This window comes from Larimichthys crocea, chromosome III, assembly GCF_000972845.2.
Source record: "Larimichthys crocea isolate SSNF chromosome III, L_crocea_2.0, whole genome shotgun sequence".
In the NCBI taxonomy this organism is placed as follows: domain Eukaryota; kingdom Metazoa; phylum Chordata; class Actinopteri; family Sciaenidae; genus Larimichthys; species Larimichthys crocea.
In genome coordinates this window covers 16,245,752-16,263,216 of record NC_040013.1, presented here as the reverse complement: position 1 = coordinate 16,263,216, position 17,465 = coordinate 16,245,752, and the positions used below count along the sequence as shown (strand labels likewise).

Sequence of the window (17,465 nt, the reverse complement as noted above, 5' to 3'; positions counted from 1 at the left end):
TGGGTTGGAGTAATCAGAGGGAGAAGTATGTGGAAATTAATACAATGTTATGTGAGCACAAAAGGCTGTTAACAAGGCAAAGAGCACCATGGTTTAAGTAAAAAGTTGATTTTATGTGAGCATGCGATACCGTTAATGAATTAATGAGCACCGTGGTTTTAAAGAGAGTTGATTTATCGTGTTATAGAACTGATCAGAATAAGAAATGTGTAATTGTAACAAGAAGCAAGTATTGATTGTACCAGAAGGATGTAACTTCTTTTCATGTTAAAAAGTCTATAAAGTTTTTCTTAAAATACAGTAAAAGACATCTAATGGTGTAAGAAAATAGTGTGTGTGTATATTGCTATATATATATATATATAGCAAGCTAGGTTTTAATGGTGTGAGTGTGTAAAAAGTAGAGTAAAAAAGAAATGCCAACAAAGTACAAAGGAGATGCTTTGAGACAGATGACTCAGGATAATAAAAGCTCTATCTGCTGCCAATTTTGATGAATCCTGCATGTAATTATTTTCACCTGAAGAAGAATAATACTATTTGACCTAATTTGGATTTAATAATCTGACAAGTTGGATACAATCTTCTGCTCAAGACAGCTTTTGACTGAGATCCAACAGCACCTAACAAATGCTAACAAAAAATGTCATGTTCCCAGTTTGTTTTTCTCATAACGACACCATTTGAGACACAACCGCACCAGAGGAAGATGTAGTCAGACTTTAAAGTACACACATGTAGTAAAACCACAGTTAGTCCATCACAAGTAAAATTTCTGCTTTTTAAAACTTACTGCATCATATTTTTACATGTTCATAATTTTAATCTGCAAAGAGACGGGTAATTATGGATGTTGAATGAATATAGTGGGATGAAAGTAAGTAATGTAAAATAGAAATACTCAGTAAAAAACAAGTACCTCAAAACTGCATTTACTGGATTAAATGTACTTAAATACTTCCCAACTGTATGATAGGACATAAAAAGCATGTCATCTAAAACAACCAAGCTCTATATTTATTTATCCTCTGTTGGAAGACTTCATATTTCAAATCCAGACTCACCTGCTTAAAAACAAACAAACAAAAAAAAACTCTACAATGGCTTTAAGATGAAACATAAAGGTAAATCTGTTTGGTACAAGACAATGTGACAGCATCAGGAGGGCCAACCCCATTCTTCCTAACATTTGTTCTGACATGACAAGGTGGTTTTCAAAAGGAGTGGCAAAGGAGGAGAGTCACATAAAGGCACGGCTATAATCTGAATGGAGGAAGTGCAACAGTCTGCTTGAGGAACTGGAGCAACAGTTATATCAGAGCTATTAGATTAAGACTTTCTTTTTTCTAGTATTAATCTTGCTATGTAGGTATGAGACTGACTACATGAGGAATCTCCAGCCCCCTGACGAGGTCTACTGTAGAGTGTACTGAAGACACCTGGACTTAAGGAATCCCTGTTTTAATTTGTCACTCTGTCCTCCTCACTACCAAGACATGGTGCTCTGGATTCTCTTCCCTGTCTCCCTCTCCCTGGTGTCCTTCATTGGAACATGGAGCGTGTAAGTTTACCAGAAATTCACACTTTTCTTTTGTCTTTGCATTCTGGTTTGTGTGATGTAATGTAAATGCCACGTCTATATTAGATGTAGATTACATTCTAGGTTAGACTACGTGAACATCTTGAATGAGCTACTAAATGCATATATTTATTTGTATTTGTCTTATAGCTTAGCTGATCATAAAGCTGTAAATGTTTTGTGACAGTGTGACTCCTAACAGGCACTAATGACAATGGCACATTATGATTAACAAGAACTGTACTTGAACTGTATATTCATGCTTAGGACATGAAGATAGTCTAGCTCTATGTATCTGCTTTGATATAATATTCTAGCTCTGTGTATCTGTGTATAAGTGTTTATGTAAGAGACAGAGCAGCATATGATATATACATTTTAAAGCATGAGACAGTTTGAACAAATTATGAAACAGCAACCCTGAAATATGTGCTCTGGCAGCTTGTGTATGTATGTATAAGGTGAGCATACCAGATTTTCCAGTAATGTGACAAGTTCAACATTTGTTTCCTTCAGCCTGCCGGGAATTTTTTTTGGGGGGGGATTTTTGCTGTTTGCATGAACTCTTTTTCTGCATTCTATTCAGTGTCACAAATATTTGTTGTGGTTTATTGATAAATCAGCATGACAATCAAAACATTGGAGCTTAGTTGGCAGTCAGTCTCTCTTCTAATTGTGTTGTGTATTGCTCCCCTATGATATTTAACATCCCTGAAATCCTCATAAATTGATTCAGTGAACAGGTTTAAGCTGTTAATAACCAATGTTCTATTTTTATTCTGAAGTTTTTATTCTACAGTCGTTTAAAATGATGGAGCCCAATTATTAAAATTGTGTCACTACAGTATTTTATTTTGTTTTTATAATTCCAGATATGGCCTGGCCTTCTCCAACAATCATGTGTGTTCTCTCAGTGACTGGTGAGTTGTGTCTCATTGTTGTCGATCAGCATTTGGATGTGACAGATTGTCCAGAACCTCATTCATTTGTTTTCAGGGGAGGTCACAACTACTGCAGTGGGAATCAGTCCAATGGATGTTGTTTTGCTCCCACTATAAGGTGATAATACAGCTCACTTAAATTCACCCTCTGCTTCACCTTTTCACTACCATCAAACACTGAGACATCATTAATTGAACATTAATTATGTTATTCCAGCTCAAGCGGATCATTTGCGCCAGAAAATTCCCTTTTTACAGCCACAATCAACGCTGGATCCTTTCTGTGTGAGTTTACCTTCTAAAGTCTGAATACACGATGCATGATATGAGGGATTTGTGTTATACCATCTGTGATCTCCTCCTTAGTTCTGCTGTTCTGTATATTCCACCATGCCCATATTATGGAGAGACACGCATGTCATTCCATGTTGAGCAAGTTTGCACTGGTCTTTGGTGTGGTGGCGGCCATGGGAGCATTTGCGGCTGGGAACTGCAACGTAAGTACTGCAATTGCTTCCTGCTGAATGTGTTTTAATAAATGTGAGAAATTCATCACATATAACAGGAAGCAGACAGGATTTAATCATATAATGTAGACAATAAAGCTGAACAGCCTCGGTTTGCGTTTATGTTGACAGCAAACAAAGGTGGGTAACTATTTGTTTTATGTCATTGTTCATGATTTAGATCACAAGCACAGCTGACAAAGCTTGTATACTTTGTCCTCAGTACTATTTTTACATGTATCTACACATTTTAGTCAATCAGTGTTTGTGTTCAACTATTGACCATGTGAACGACTGACTGTCCTCCACAGCCATATTACCTGTCACTCCTTCACTACCTCGGAGCTGCCATCAGTTTCACATGCATCTGCTTCTACACTGTCCTGCTCACCGCGCTGACCAAGAAGTGTGCCCTTACAGGATTTGAGAAAGTTCTCTACCCCCTGCGTATCATCTCCTGTGTGGCGCAAACAATAGTCACCATCTGCTGTATCCTTTCATAAATCTTACAGATAAATGAATTGTACTTTTACGTAAGTGCGTGTGAGTTGTGGATGATTGAATCAGCACATTTCAGCAGCTGACTTGAGCAGTGACGTCTGAGTTTTAACTCTCCAGCTGTTTTACAACTGTACAGTCGATTTTGTGGCATGTTTGGATCCGGGTCTGCTGCTGTGTTTACAAAGTGGGACTGGCTACATGAGCATACGTGACAGAAGTAGATATGAATAACTGACTCTGGTTTAGTTAGTCTTATATGACTTTCCTGTAACACTCAACAACAACTAACATTGCACACTTTTATATCTGGAAGATATAACAGATAACACAGTTTTGTAGAATTTAATTAATGATTTTCATCATTAACATTAAAACATAAGTGTAGGACACAACATAGTCCCAGTATTGGGCTAAAAGTGAAGATTCTCAGCCATTCAGGTCATTATATATCTAGAAGTGCTTAGAAGGGCTTAGACTTTAAACTTGTACTTGTGTTCACTAATTCCTTAACTTGAAACACTTCAGATACTTGTTTGTTTGCCCAGGAGGAGTACTACTACCTTCACTTGTCTGCTGTAGTTGAATGGATGCTCAGTGTCAACCTGGAGCTGTTTGAGCTCAGCTACGCCGTGGAGTTTTGGTTCTTCTCGTCCTTCATGATTTCAAACCTGTTGAGGAAACGAGAAGAGGAAAAACCTTTGATTATGACGATGTCCTGATACGAGGCCGCCAGGGTCCAGCATGTGAGCATTGAGGATGGACTGAGTAAGACATCTGTAAACACTGTTGCTGGATCATGGCAGGAGAACCAATAATTTATTTTTCATCACTCCGCTGGGCTGTATTTCAATCCACCTATGGATTATGACCACTTTTATTCCAAACTCTTGATACAGTTGCCTAAAAGCAAATCATTTTCTCTACTGTTCCTTCGGTAACACATTCCCTATCTATTGAAAGCTTGTACAGCAAATGAACAAAACACATCAGTCGTATTATACTTTTTGGCAAGCACAGCCAACAGAACAAATAAACTGAAGTCTAACACTCTAATATACCTTATTTATGTTAATTTGTTTTTTTGTACAAATACCTTTTATCGCTATTAACATAATCAACAATGAACCTCAGAATCACTATGGCATTCTTTCACAGATCTAAGGATTTGCATATTAGCTTTGGCACTCTAATAAAATCATGGCCACTGTATACACAGATTTGGCTCCTATCAGATCGGAGTTTCTGTAAGATCACAAAATCCTGTTTGACTGGATGATAACGTGACATTAAGAGACATTTGTTTTGACAGCTCATTTGTGGGATTAAGAACACGGACGTTAACACAAAAAGTTACAGATCCAGAAATGCAACGTTGGCTGCGTACAGCACTGTGGGTGTTGTCTGTGTACTTTACAGTATAACCGAGTTTCTAGGCGTGGTCTGTTTAATGTAACTATAACTGTAATGTGACTGTGTGTTTCAGATTTCAGATTATTTACCTTTTTAAAACAACTTGAACCTGGCCCTGAACACATATTCTCGCTCCTGTGTCACAGGGCCCTACACAAATGCAATGTTTTGTAGCAAAATTAGAACAGGTTTACGCAAGATTATGATCTTGTCCTTGTTTTTTCTTGTTTTACGTGAACAGTGTAGTTGAAACAGGAACTTCCAGATTCTGTTCCACACCTCAATCAATTTGTAACATCAATTCATATTCAATATTTGTCTTTTTTTACCTTTAGGGAACACTGTTTCCCACAAACTTCAGATGTTCACAGGTTAAACGTGTCCGGGACAAAGAGGACAGCTGTACACAGAGTTTAGTTTTATGAATGTGGATGAAACTGAGTTATGGTGACACAAGTACCTGTGCTGCCACGCTTGTAATCATGGGAGATGTAGTGTTTTCTCTGCTCACAAAGTAATTGTGTCTTTAAAATCACAAAGCTTTCAGTTTATTGTTGCAAGCACTGCTAATCTGTCTTTGAGAGCACGTAAACCCCATGGACCTGTTTCAGACACAGGTGAAAGAAATGACTGATACTAACCTGTACATGACGTCATGAGTTCAGCTCTGTATCAGGATTAGCAATATTTCAATCATCAGAGTCCTGAAGAAGCCGATTGGGCGGCTCGTTTCAAAACATTAACTTTTGCTGTTATTTAGTTTTGAATATTTATCATTATAGAGAAATCCTGACAATTTGAAACCAGGTTTTGAGAGACTTTGAAGCAGATATTGATGGTAAAAACACTGTGAAAGGGGTTATCTGTATTATTAACCTACAAAGAATTATCACCTGAATCTCCAGCTCTCCTTGACTTTGCTTGATGATGAGTTTTTATTGTTGAGCTGTTTAACTTTATGATTTTGGCTCTCACAGGATCATTGAGCTCAATATAAAAATGGCGGAGACCAAAAAAGAGCTAAAGTAAATATTAATACGACTAAGTGAATGATGTTGCTCCATCACTGCTGGATGTGTAAATAAACTGTTTGCTAAGATCGCCATTAAAAAAATTAAGTTATTGCAGACTTGAGTCCTATTCTTCCACAAGTTGCTTCACTTCAGACACTGTGAAATCATAAACTTTCACGAAACAAGAAAACATGGTTCTGGTTTTAATGCAAAGCACTTAACCTTTACTTGAAAGAAGGTAATATACATCCTGGAATTACAGATAATAAAGATACATTATGAGCAAAATCATTTCACAATGAATATCATCTTTTCCTTTGCATCAACCAAGAGAGGAGTGTGACATTATCTACAGTTTTTGTTAGGAAAAAGACAGTGAAAAGCACACCTAATTCTGTCAGCATTTTTACTGTATGGTACACTGTAAAAAATGTCATCTATATGCAGTAGTCCACATCGTTAACCTTAATAACAAAAAAGAGAAAAGAAAAAAAACAATTTGAAAAAACACGACGATTTCATGGTTGTCTTTCAACTAAGAAGTTCAACTGCAATGCATACATTATAAATAAATGTAAGGGGAAGAAAAAAAGTTCAAAAAGTACTACAAGCAATATTCCATAATTCCAGCATGGCTGAAACAACAAGTGGCCTTAAATCCAAACCCTACACTTTGGAGTTCGACCACGTCTTTTACACACCTTTAAGATACTGTAGATTCTTCATGCTTAACACTTGTGGATAAATCAAGTTAAAACTGCCCTTAAAATTTGTTCAGTGAGAGGATATAAAGTTGCCTACCATCTTTTCCTGTAAGGTGAGAAACACTTTTTGTAAGGAGTGAGAACTCTGCATGAGAAAAAACACAAGGCTGTAACAAGTTTTTTTTGTTTGTTTTTTTCTTTTTGCAAATCCAAGCCATTAAGTACTGAAAAAAGCTTGTTCTTAGCTCACTGGTATTAATCACAGAACTCTTCAACTCTAAAAGCAAATCATTTGTGTTCTCTCGCTCACGTTTGACATCTTCTCTAGCTCACTAGTTTCACTCATTTCTCATGTTGGGTGGGGGGGAACTCCAACTGTACACACTATGAACAAATCTCTTTTTTAATAAAAGGAAAAGACACTACAGTAGTTGACAACTCAAAAATTATTATTGTAATGATGCGGTTTGGTAATTGTTTAAATCTACAGCAAGTTGAAAGGGGAAGGGAGGGGTTCAAACAGAATACATGTTCTTGGTGGTGGATCCGCTCTTGCTGGATGTGTCGTCATGTGACTGGTAGCCGATCATGGCTTTGATGGGGATGTTCAGACGCTCTTTATAAAGTTGCCTGAGGAAAGACAAGAAATTAATGCTGTGTGAGGACTAATGCTAAATCAGTGTCACCACCTAGTGGTTGGCTACAGTTCCCTGAATCGTTCCATCACATGTACTTGGCCATTATTTCCGACTGACAAGGTGACTTTTTAAACTTACCCTATCGTCATGATGGCGTCCCTGTTTTGGCAGTTGCTTGTCCAGATGGCTATTTTGTCACCTTTGGGTCTGACGTTGACCACAGCTCCACACACATCTTCACTTGCCTCATCAAATGACTCACCGACTAAACACAAGAGCTGCAAAATACACAAAACGTCAAACTATATAAATCTTTTTTTTTTTTTTTATCATAAATCACAGCCATTAAGACGATACAGGTTTGTCTACGAGATGAAAAGAGTTTTACCGTCTCCATCCAGTAGCGGTCAAGGTCATTGTGTCTCTGTTGTTTATTGAGAGTCATCAGCCATCGACCCCCGAGTTTGTTCCTGTCGTCCTCCCACATCGGTTTGATCCCATCCTGACACACAGAGTGAACAAAGGTATTAAACAGATCGTTAAAAATCAAGCTGTGTGAAATATATTTTTCTTGACACTGTAGCATGGCGTTTAATTTTACATGCTACAAACATCCCAAGGGTAACAAGAAAAATTCTTCATTTTCTTTATAAAAACTGATTTAATTGAAACAAAAAGGTCTTACCTTAAATAAACAATAATCACAGCCGAAGCCGAGTTTGCTTGGTTGCTGTATGTGGTTGTATAATCTGTAAAAAACACAGAGTAGTGACTTTAGTGACAGTACAAGCTTCATCTACCGTGCCTCAGATTAATGGAATAAGGAACACAAATCTGTACACTCTGGTATTTTACGTCATGTGAAAAGCTGTTAGATGCTTTACTGTAAATGTTGTTCTGCTCACAGGGCACATTTCTGTCACGTTGCAACCACAACGCTGTTTTGGTCCGTTCTCAACGTGACTCCAAACCCCACAAGGAGCATTTTAGAAGCAAAGCGCCTTGCTCACCAGATTTTGTTAACTTGGTCATTTCTCTTTGGTTTACGTGCTTCTAAATATGTACACATGCTACATAGTTAAATTGTTTCTCCTTTCGGCTGCTTTTATGATCCAAAGTTTGCACAGGGTGTTTTATTTTGAAAAATCGACTGGATTCTCTACGCCATTTCTGTGCAGATTGACACGGGGTCACTCGTAGTATCTGTCAAAAATAATACAGCCGCGTATTCTCTGCAGAGCCGAGCGGAGAGTGCTTCTGAAACAGACCATGGCGGTTATTTAGGCGTTTCAAACATTGAGTAGCACGTTCGTGATTTGCCCTAGCAGCCACGGCCACACATGGAACGCGTCTCATTCATGCCCGGTGTAATTTCACCGTAATGGTATGAGGAACACAAATGTGTAAACTCTCTGGTGTCAGACGCTTCTCTGTAAAAGCTGATCTGCTTACATGGAAGCTAATATTTCAGAAACTCTTTCTTAATCAGTATTTTTAATTGACTTGTTTGTGCTTTTCATAACATATACTGCAAATGCGCATAAAATGAGTGAGGTGGAAAATGTAAACAATGTTGTTGCCCGCATTATTGTTAATTTAGCGTTACAACAATATTTCAGTAATCTGAGTCTCCATCAGCGGTTACTGACAGGATAACTGATCGTCTTGTGTTTTGGCTCCAGGAAATTCATTCTTGGGTGAAAGACTAAATTATTTTATTGAAATACCTGAACGGTGACAAAATCAGAATTATATTACACGACGAGCGGAGAACACTTACGCCCAAAAGTCCTCCACTGTGTCAAACTTGGAAATGAGACGCAGGTTCTCTGTCCAGCTTTTGCTCTTGTCGTTTTTGAAATACCACAGGGCCCATCTGAAAGAGGGGAAAACATAAGAATTAATACACTGAGTTGTCATAGGACAACAATTATTTGTTTTTTCTGTCTTCGAACGGCAAAACAACTCAAATATTTCTGATAAGTCTCAGTAGAATAAGGACATGTCTACATTTGCTGTAAGCACTATTATATGAAAAACAAAACAGCCTTGAGCCAAAGCTTATAACACAGATATGCACCTATTCCACAACAGGACACAACAGCTAGTTACAAAAGCATGCATATCAATGCAAGAGAACAGAGAAAGCTAGCCATCATCAGCGCTACAAATACAGCCTTTGTTTATGGCGAGTGCTATTATTCTTTCATCTGCTCCCAGAAGGGCTAGCAGGGGAGGGATGAGGGGACATTTGCCTAAACCTGTGCCGCCACCCCCCAACCACAACACCACAACAGTAATCAACTATTAAACCCCACCCATGCGTCATAAACAGATGTTAATAATCGTGCCATGTAGAAACTCCATTATTAAACAACAGTGGTGGAACATTCAGGCGCCTGGTGCTGAAACAGACTGAGGACAGTTTGTTTACATGCCTGCTACTACTTGGCAAACAGTACCATCAAGTCAGTGATGTATTTATTGGGGGCCCTGCTCCTTTATAAGTCAATTAATTCCAGTATGACCTGAAACAGTTCAAAAAGTCGTTCAAATCCTAAAGTGAATGACTTTGTTCCTCAAGCGTGGGCGGTGGATCGTATTGCCAGACACAGGTGTAGACGTCTTGGCTAATTCCAGGTTTTAAAATAAAGACAAAACAACATTCCTGAGACAAAACACATGTCTATAAACTCTTTGTGTGTGTGTATGTGTGTGCGCGCATGTGTGTGCATGTTTCAGGCTTTCTTTAGAGATCAACAGGGTATCACAAAGAGGCCCTGCATGGTTTTTATGCAGACTGAGCAACATTTAATGAATGAAATGAATCACACTTTAATTAAATATTTTGATCTATATACATTTTTATTTGGCAATATATTGGCTGATCTACAGGACAAGACCGTATAAGGAGGGGAGGTATATTTAGACGTATAGGCTGTGCCTATGTAGACATAAAGGGAGGGTTGTACTGGAACGATAAGCAGACCGCATGGTTAAGAATAGTTTTTAAAAAAGTGCCTTTAATATACTTTCTCAGTGGTAACGATAAAATCTTGGGTTAGTCAGTGTTCTTTGTGTTTCAAAATTGAAGCAAACCTTGCAAAATGATCGCACTGCAGATACGTCTGTGTACGTCGGCCAACAAGAAACTGCATTAAAGAAATGTATGTCTATTGCAGAACATAGAGGTAATTTAAACACTGTAAAATCACTATTACATGGTCTGTCCACCAGAAAGCTGTAAAATATCCTGCTCAAATTATGGGATTTGTTAAACTCTCGAATATTAGTATTAACTTCAGTATTGGCTAGTCTATATTGCTCATAACAGAAATGATTTGGCTGATTGTAGGTCAGCCACCAAAGGAGTTTGGCACTCTCTTCTAAAACCAATTTGACGGCCATTTTATCCATCAATATCTCCACAGAAAGGAACAGCCACGTCTGGAAATAAAACCATGAGAGCATTAGTACAGAGATTATCCGTGCTTTTCATTTTTTTTTTGCTAGACTGTGCATTAATGCAGAACATTTCTCGCTGCATGATACGCGTTTTCATAAACTAAATCACATTCCGGCAGCTGTTTCCTTTTTATTTCAGTACCGTGTGAAAATCACGTTGCATGACTTGAAACTTGAAAGTGGTCGCCATGCCTACTTATGTTACAGCTAAGTAATAGAGATGAACAGCCTGTTCAAATCCATCTGTAGATTCACCTTCACCGAACTCTTGGCAGAATTAAAAGCAGACGTGATATTAATACGGTTGCACTGACGATCTCGAGTTAAGTTTCAAGTCTCTGCACGCTATCACGCGTTATTAAAACGACACTTCTTTTGTCAGGGAAACTGCAAAGCTGCAGTTTCTGCTGGTTTTGGTTCACTGAGCAGTTTCTCTTTCAACAAGGCTGAATTTTTTATTCTATCCCACTAACTCAGTCGTTTTGCTGCAGAGCGAATTCAAGACAGAGACAAGATGTTACAACACTCACACAGCTGCCAGTTTAGTAGCTACAACTAACTTCTTCTAATACAACAGTCATGCAATAAATCCTCCCTTCATGAAGGTTTGTTTAAAGGGAGGTGTTGATACTTTTGTCATTTTTGTGAGATTCTTCTGTTATCCTATATAATTATCATTATTATTATATAAACAGGGAAGACAAAATAATAGAAATACCTGTCTGCCTTAGTTTAAGCTACATGCACTAAATAATCTAATCAGGTTGTTAAAAAGGATTTCACAACAAACCAGTCTTACAAAATTCCCAATAATTCGACAAGACAGGACTTCCCTATGGTTAAAAACAGCCGTGAGGCAAGAGATATGTGACAACACAGAGCCCTTTGACTGAGGCGTCCATAGTTAATGGCATTACAGTTGAAGCATCGCACTACAATAACCTGACCACAGGACGTTTTACATCAAATCCTAACGCCTAAAACCAGTATGCCAGGTTAACGTCAGTCAGGCTACAGCAGCAGACGTGGACAGCCTTGACCCCTGAGGCTGCGCTGAACAAGCAGAATGGACTAGAAGTGACTTACTAAGTGAACTATTCAGCATTTCCTAAACGGACTGTACAATGCTCGTGAATAGGTTGTCACAACCGCAGAACTATGATAACATTTCTAAAAGGACAATAGTGAACAACAGTTGCAACACGAGCGCGCAGAGCAGGAGGCAGAGTTCTTCATTTGGTGCTTCTGCTGTGAATATAAAAAAAAAAAAACAACACATATCCACAAAACGTCAAACTAATTATTGGGCTGCTATAGGCTTAATGCGGTGCTCCAAATGATTTCACTGGTAATGTATCCTTAAAAAAACGCATCAATCCAGTAAACACACATCCTGAGTCACTAAACACAAGCAATTTCACAATACTGTACTTTCCTCCTTTGTCAGGAGTAAGTCTCAGCACAAAGTAGTCTACGTGCAACCTCTTTTTTAATTGCCAGACGTGAAATAGATGAAATAAAAACACTATTTATCTTATTCTAAATTTGACAACACTTTAAACTTGTGCTTTTTTTCAGTTTAACTGCCTTTGACGCGTGACAGTCCTCCATGTTGTGCTACATCATTTGTTTCCTCCTTGTAACCGGCCTCAGTCACATAATTATTTGCTGTGACATATGTTTTCAATTTCTAACATTTTTAGGCCTTTTTTTTTTTTAAAACAAGCATGTGTTATCAGGAAGATTACAGTCTTTGTTGCGAAATGCGGATCAGATCTTCAACGACGACAAAGTTTTGACCAAATTCAGCTGTGCGATCAGTGTTGCCTAATCTCCATTAATATCCGAAAATACTGCAGCGTATGTACGCGCACAGCAGCTTTAGGTGTGTGCGGCCGTTTTATTCTCACCTGTTTTGCAAGGGGTGCTTGATATACTGCTCAGGGTTCGCGACGACTTGGCTGTCGGTCTGTTGATCTTCAGTTTCGGTTGTTTTCTGGAGGAGACACACAAAACAAAAGACATCGTATAACTTCTCTAAATACAAAATACATAATCTCTGTATGATCACCACCAATGAAGGACATTTTCCAATGCTCCATGCAAAGATATGAGGTGTGGGGTGGGATGTATTAATATTTTACCAATCTCGTGATATGAGGCTAAATGTGGCGTTGTAGTTACAGATCTGTCACAATGGGCCTTCTCCTGACCTTTAGTCATCATTATAAGTAAGAGACAATACTATAAATACACTTTATATCTCATAGGCCATCATATCCACATTATAGTTACTGATTTTCCTCAGGGGGACTAAAGCTATAACACACACACACAGTTAAATATCACATAAAAATGTGCAATATCACTGCCACACCATCAAAACCCAGCAAGTATTTCAGGCTAGTTAACAGCAGGCTACTAACTTTAATATTTTACAGTAGTATCCAGCTCTACAGGGTTAATATTTCATACAATAATGAATAACAGCTCGCAGAAAACATCTAGCTTTAGGTCAGTCATATATACATATTATTTTAAAGGCAGTAAAACACTGTAACGTTACAGTTTGGGCAAGTTAGCGTCGCTAGCTTCAGCTTTAGCAGCCGTGCTAACACTAGGCTAGCTACGAGCTACACACACACGTGTCCAGATTGTCTCAGATTTTAACAATAATACGAAACCACGAGCGTCTAAATGTGTCGATGCTTGATTAAAAAACGCCACAAAGGTGCCGACTCCAGCATGGGAGCGGGTTAAAACAACCCACTGATCGGGGAGTTTGAATGAACGACGTGCACTCAGTGAGTCAGTCCCTCCCTGCCAACAAAGTCAGGCTCTCCATCACATTGCTGCGCTAACGCTAACGCCGATCCACGCCGAAATGACACATCGCTGGCCTCAAACTCAACCCTTTCCCCGATATGTCGGCCCCCTCTTCGAGGAGGCGACACTATGTAATAAAACAGCCACGTATAGTGAAGATGTAGCTGCTATTTCTGTGCGAATCACTGGTTTTTCTCCGCAGCTATCTCTTGTCTCTCTTACCGGCTCCGATGTCGCCATCTTGACAGTGGAGATGTTCTGCCCGTTCAGCGCTTCTGCGTCACTGCGACCGCTCACTCACGTACGGCGGCCGCCCGGGTCCACGTCGAGGCGGGGGATCATGCGCCAACAAGGAGGAGGGCTCCCTATAAAAGGCAGACACACACCAAACCTTCTTAATGCTACAAAACTGTTACATAGTGCCTCAGATGAAGAAGAAGGAGATAAAATATTTTGTTTAATTATATGTTGTGACTTTCATTCATTGTCTACAACCTAATGTGATTGTATATAGTTATTGTATCTCTATCAGCAGCATTTCTATGCTGTTTTATATAGTTTTCTATTTGTTTAATCTTTTTTTTTTTTACAACTGTAACGCCATATTTATACTATTTATATCTTCCATACTTGCCACTGTCTTATCTTGTATATATTATATATTTTTTTAAATCTTTTACTTATATTTTATATTTCATGTTTATTGCTGTTTACACCAGTATAAGAGGGAAACGTAATTTCAGTTCTCTGTATGTCCTATACTTTTTATATAGTTTTCTATCTTTTTTTCCATATACACAAAAAACATACACAACAAAGAAAAAAGCAATAAACATAAATAAAACAGTATCAACAGTCATGGCTGCAGGTATCATGGCTACAAATCAGATTTATACAGCATACAGCTCACACGTCTTTCGTACTTATTTCTCTAGATTTGCTTTACATTTTACTAAACTCCTGAAGCTCTCTTATGTTTGTTGAAGTTTAAGTTTCATCTCACTGAGTCAGAAGCAAAATTGTTACATAGTGCCTCAGATGAAGAAGAAGTAGATAAAATATTTTGTTTAATTATATGTTGTGACTTTCATTTATTGTCTACAACTAATGTAACTGTATATAGTTAGCGTATCTCTATTTGTAGCTCTATTTCTATACGTTTTATATAGTTTTCTATTTGTTTAATCATTTTTTTTAACTGTAATGTTTATTACTTCTTTTTTCATATACACAAAAAACATACACAACAAAGAAAAAGCAATAAACATGTCACATGTCTTTCGTTATGTCATACAACACCCATTTTTTTCATTTTGTAACAGAGACATCGTTCTTCAGTTAAAGTTGGTAGATTATTTTTCCCATACAGTATATTTCACTTACGATCCCTAGCCATTGTTCTATGGTAGGAGATTCAGTCTTGTTCCAGTTCCTTGTTATTGTCTTCTTAGTCGCAATCAGTAGTATCTTGACTATATATCTATCATTTCCTTAATTTTAATTTTAATTCATGTTTACTGTATCTCTATACCTGTATGCACAATTGAGGGCACAGTGAACCGGAATCAAATTCTTCGTGTGTGTACACACACCTGGCCAATAAAGTGATTCTAATACACTGATGCATGAATACCATAAATTCAATATTATCATGTACAGTAAGGACCTAATACAACATATATTTAAGGGATGGGATATAAACTGTATGGCAAAATGTCTGAATTTAAGTTGTCTCATGAAAATAAATCTTCAAACAATTGTCATATTCCTCACATCATTCAAACCCATACAGTACCTTCCACACATGTTAAATACACCATTTTTTAATATGTTGTCTCACACTGAAAAAGTAAAAAACTACACTAGTTCTAAGGTCTGCCTGCTTTAATCCATAATGAAAAATGAAATAACTTAATGGCGCTGGTGGAGGAGGAGGTTGGGATGCAGAGTCATGTGTAGAACAACAATCGTTGGATTGGAAGTACAATTATTCAAACACTGTACTTTAGTTTGAGATACTTGTACTTTAGTAGTAAGTGTTTCTCATTTATTCAATTTTATATTCCTACTCCAATAAATTTCAAAGGGATATTGTGTATTTTATACTTCACCTTCCCTTAAGAATACAAACTATTTTACTTTTTATACTTTAAATACATTTTGTTGCTAATAATTATGTAGGCTACTATTACGCGAGTATAATTTTCAATGCAGGACTTGAAACAAAGCAATTTTACTTTACTTGTTACTCTTCATTTTTGTCAGCTGTTTAGTCTCACTGAATTGAGACAAATCCAGGTGTTATTTTTTACCACAGTACCCTCAGGACGTTTGGCTCTGATGTCTTATCATTTAGAGGACCTTTAGTGCATACCTGACTGTGACACAGCATTCTTGTTTTCCCTGATGACACACTTTAACTGATACGGTGACATTAAGGTGAGATAAGGTTGTTTGCTTGGTGTAGTTGGAGTGATTTCCAAAGTTTCCAAAATGTTTGCAATTTCACCTGGAAAGCATGCTATGTATTTGAATAGGAGGAACATTGTGTTTTATTTGTGAGTCTGGCATGTTAGATGAAAGCCTGAGCTGTTGTTTTGACAGATTCTGGTATAATGTAAAATCAACGCTGGTATGACAGTATAAAGCCCTTTTGTGTAATGCCTACAAGAGCTCAGTTATTGACTCCTTTGGTGACTGGTCACATGTGGCCTGCTGTGTGAGCAAATTCGACACAGCAATGACAATTTTAAAGGGGTTTGGAAAGGTTGACAAAAGCCATGAGGAATTTTTATATAAAGAGCAAGCTAAGATAATTATTTACTTGTGATTAGTCCAACAACTGACAACCACTATCTCTCTCTCATTCATAGATTCACATGGGAATTCAGAGTTATGAATCATTATGTTGTACCATCACTGTGGTGTGTTTGTTCTCATGTGGGAGTTTCTCCATTTTCTGCTACTTAATACTACATGGTGAATGGATTCTTGTGACCACTCAAAGCACTTTTACACTACATATTTCGTTCACCCATTCATACACTGATGCCATTAGCTGCCACACAAGGTGCCAACTGCTCATGCTCTTGCTTAAGGATGCTTTAACATGCAGACTGGAGGAGCTGGGGATCGAAATGATCATCTGATTAGTGGACAACATGCTCTACCTAAATATTGTGCTTGAATTAAGTTGGATTGGTGCATTGACACTTAACAAGTCTTGTCAAATTGTAACGTTGGAAGCAGTTTTGTTATCAGAACAAATAGAATTGTGAAACCATAAAAACATTCACTGATTCAAATTAGATTGAATGAAAACTTAGACAAAATGGACTTTTCTTCCACTTATTTATCTTTATAACAATAAGATTTCTAAAGGCAAATTTCAGATTCAACATTCAGCTACAAATAGTAGAGCTCAGCTTTTACATTTTACTAAACTCCTGAAGCTCTCTTGTGTTTGTTGAAGTTTAAGTTTCATCTCACCAAGTCAGAAGCAAATCATTTTCTTACATCACTTAAGAGAGAAAAAACAACATATTACCAGCACTGGAGACAAATTGTGCAAAAACAAGTCGTGAGTCATCCCTAAAGGACATATTACTAGACTAAAATCTCTAGCAGTGAGTCATACAGTATGCTGGTGTGGGAAATTTAGAAAAAAAAGAAAACCTTTTTTTTTTTGTGGCTTTTTTTAATCGTGACTAACCCATGAAACCCATGTTTGGCTTGTTGAAAACACATCAGCCTACATCCTATTTTAATTAACTATATAAAGAATAAATGCTTAAAAAACCCTCACATATCTGTCAAAGATTATGCAAACATACAGACTCTTCATCACACCCACACACACCAATAAGGACAGAAGAAATCATG

At 37.6% G+C, this 17,465-nt stretch overlaps 2 protein-coding genes across 2 annotated transcripts; one reads left to right on the top strand and one right to left on the bottom strand.

Annotated features, from left to right (window-relative positions):
- Window positions 1-1,109: 1,109 nt before the first annotated feature.
- On the top strand, window positions 1,110-6,436 carry si:dkey-228d14.5 (transmembrane protein 150A). Its single transcript, XM_010745742.3, has 7 exons — window positions 1,110-1,561; window positions 2,452-2,499; window positions 2,576-2,638; window positions 2,738-2,805; window positions 2,887-3,017; window positions 3,338-3,515; window positions 4,053-6,436. The coding sequence occupies exons 1-7, from the start codon at window positions 1,497-1,499 to the stop codon at window positions 4,244-4,246; spliced, it is 747 nt and encodes a 248-aa protein (XP_010744044.1). The 5' UTR covers window positions 1,110-1,496; the 3' UTR covers window positions 4,247-6,436.
- Window positions 6,152-13,942, bottom strand: eif4e1c (eukaryotic translation initiation factor 4E family member 1c). The gene is made up of 7 exons (XM_010744868.3): window positions 13,806-13,942; window positions 12,668-12,753; window positions 9,073-9,168; window positions 7,978-8,041; window positions 7,681-7,794; window positions 7,431-7,570; window positions 6,152-7,284 (listed from the first exon to the last, which is right to left on the bottom strand). Exons 1-7 carry the CDS (start codon window positions 13,821-13,823, stop codon window positions 7,170-7,172), a joined length of 633 nt encoding a protein of 210 aa, XP_010743170.1. The 5' UTR covers window positions 13,824-13,942; the 3' UTR covers window positions 6,152-7,169.
- Window positions 13,943-17,465: the final 3,523 nt, after the last annotated feature.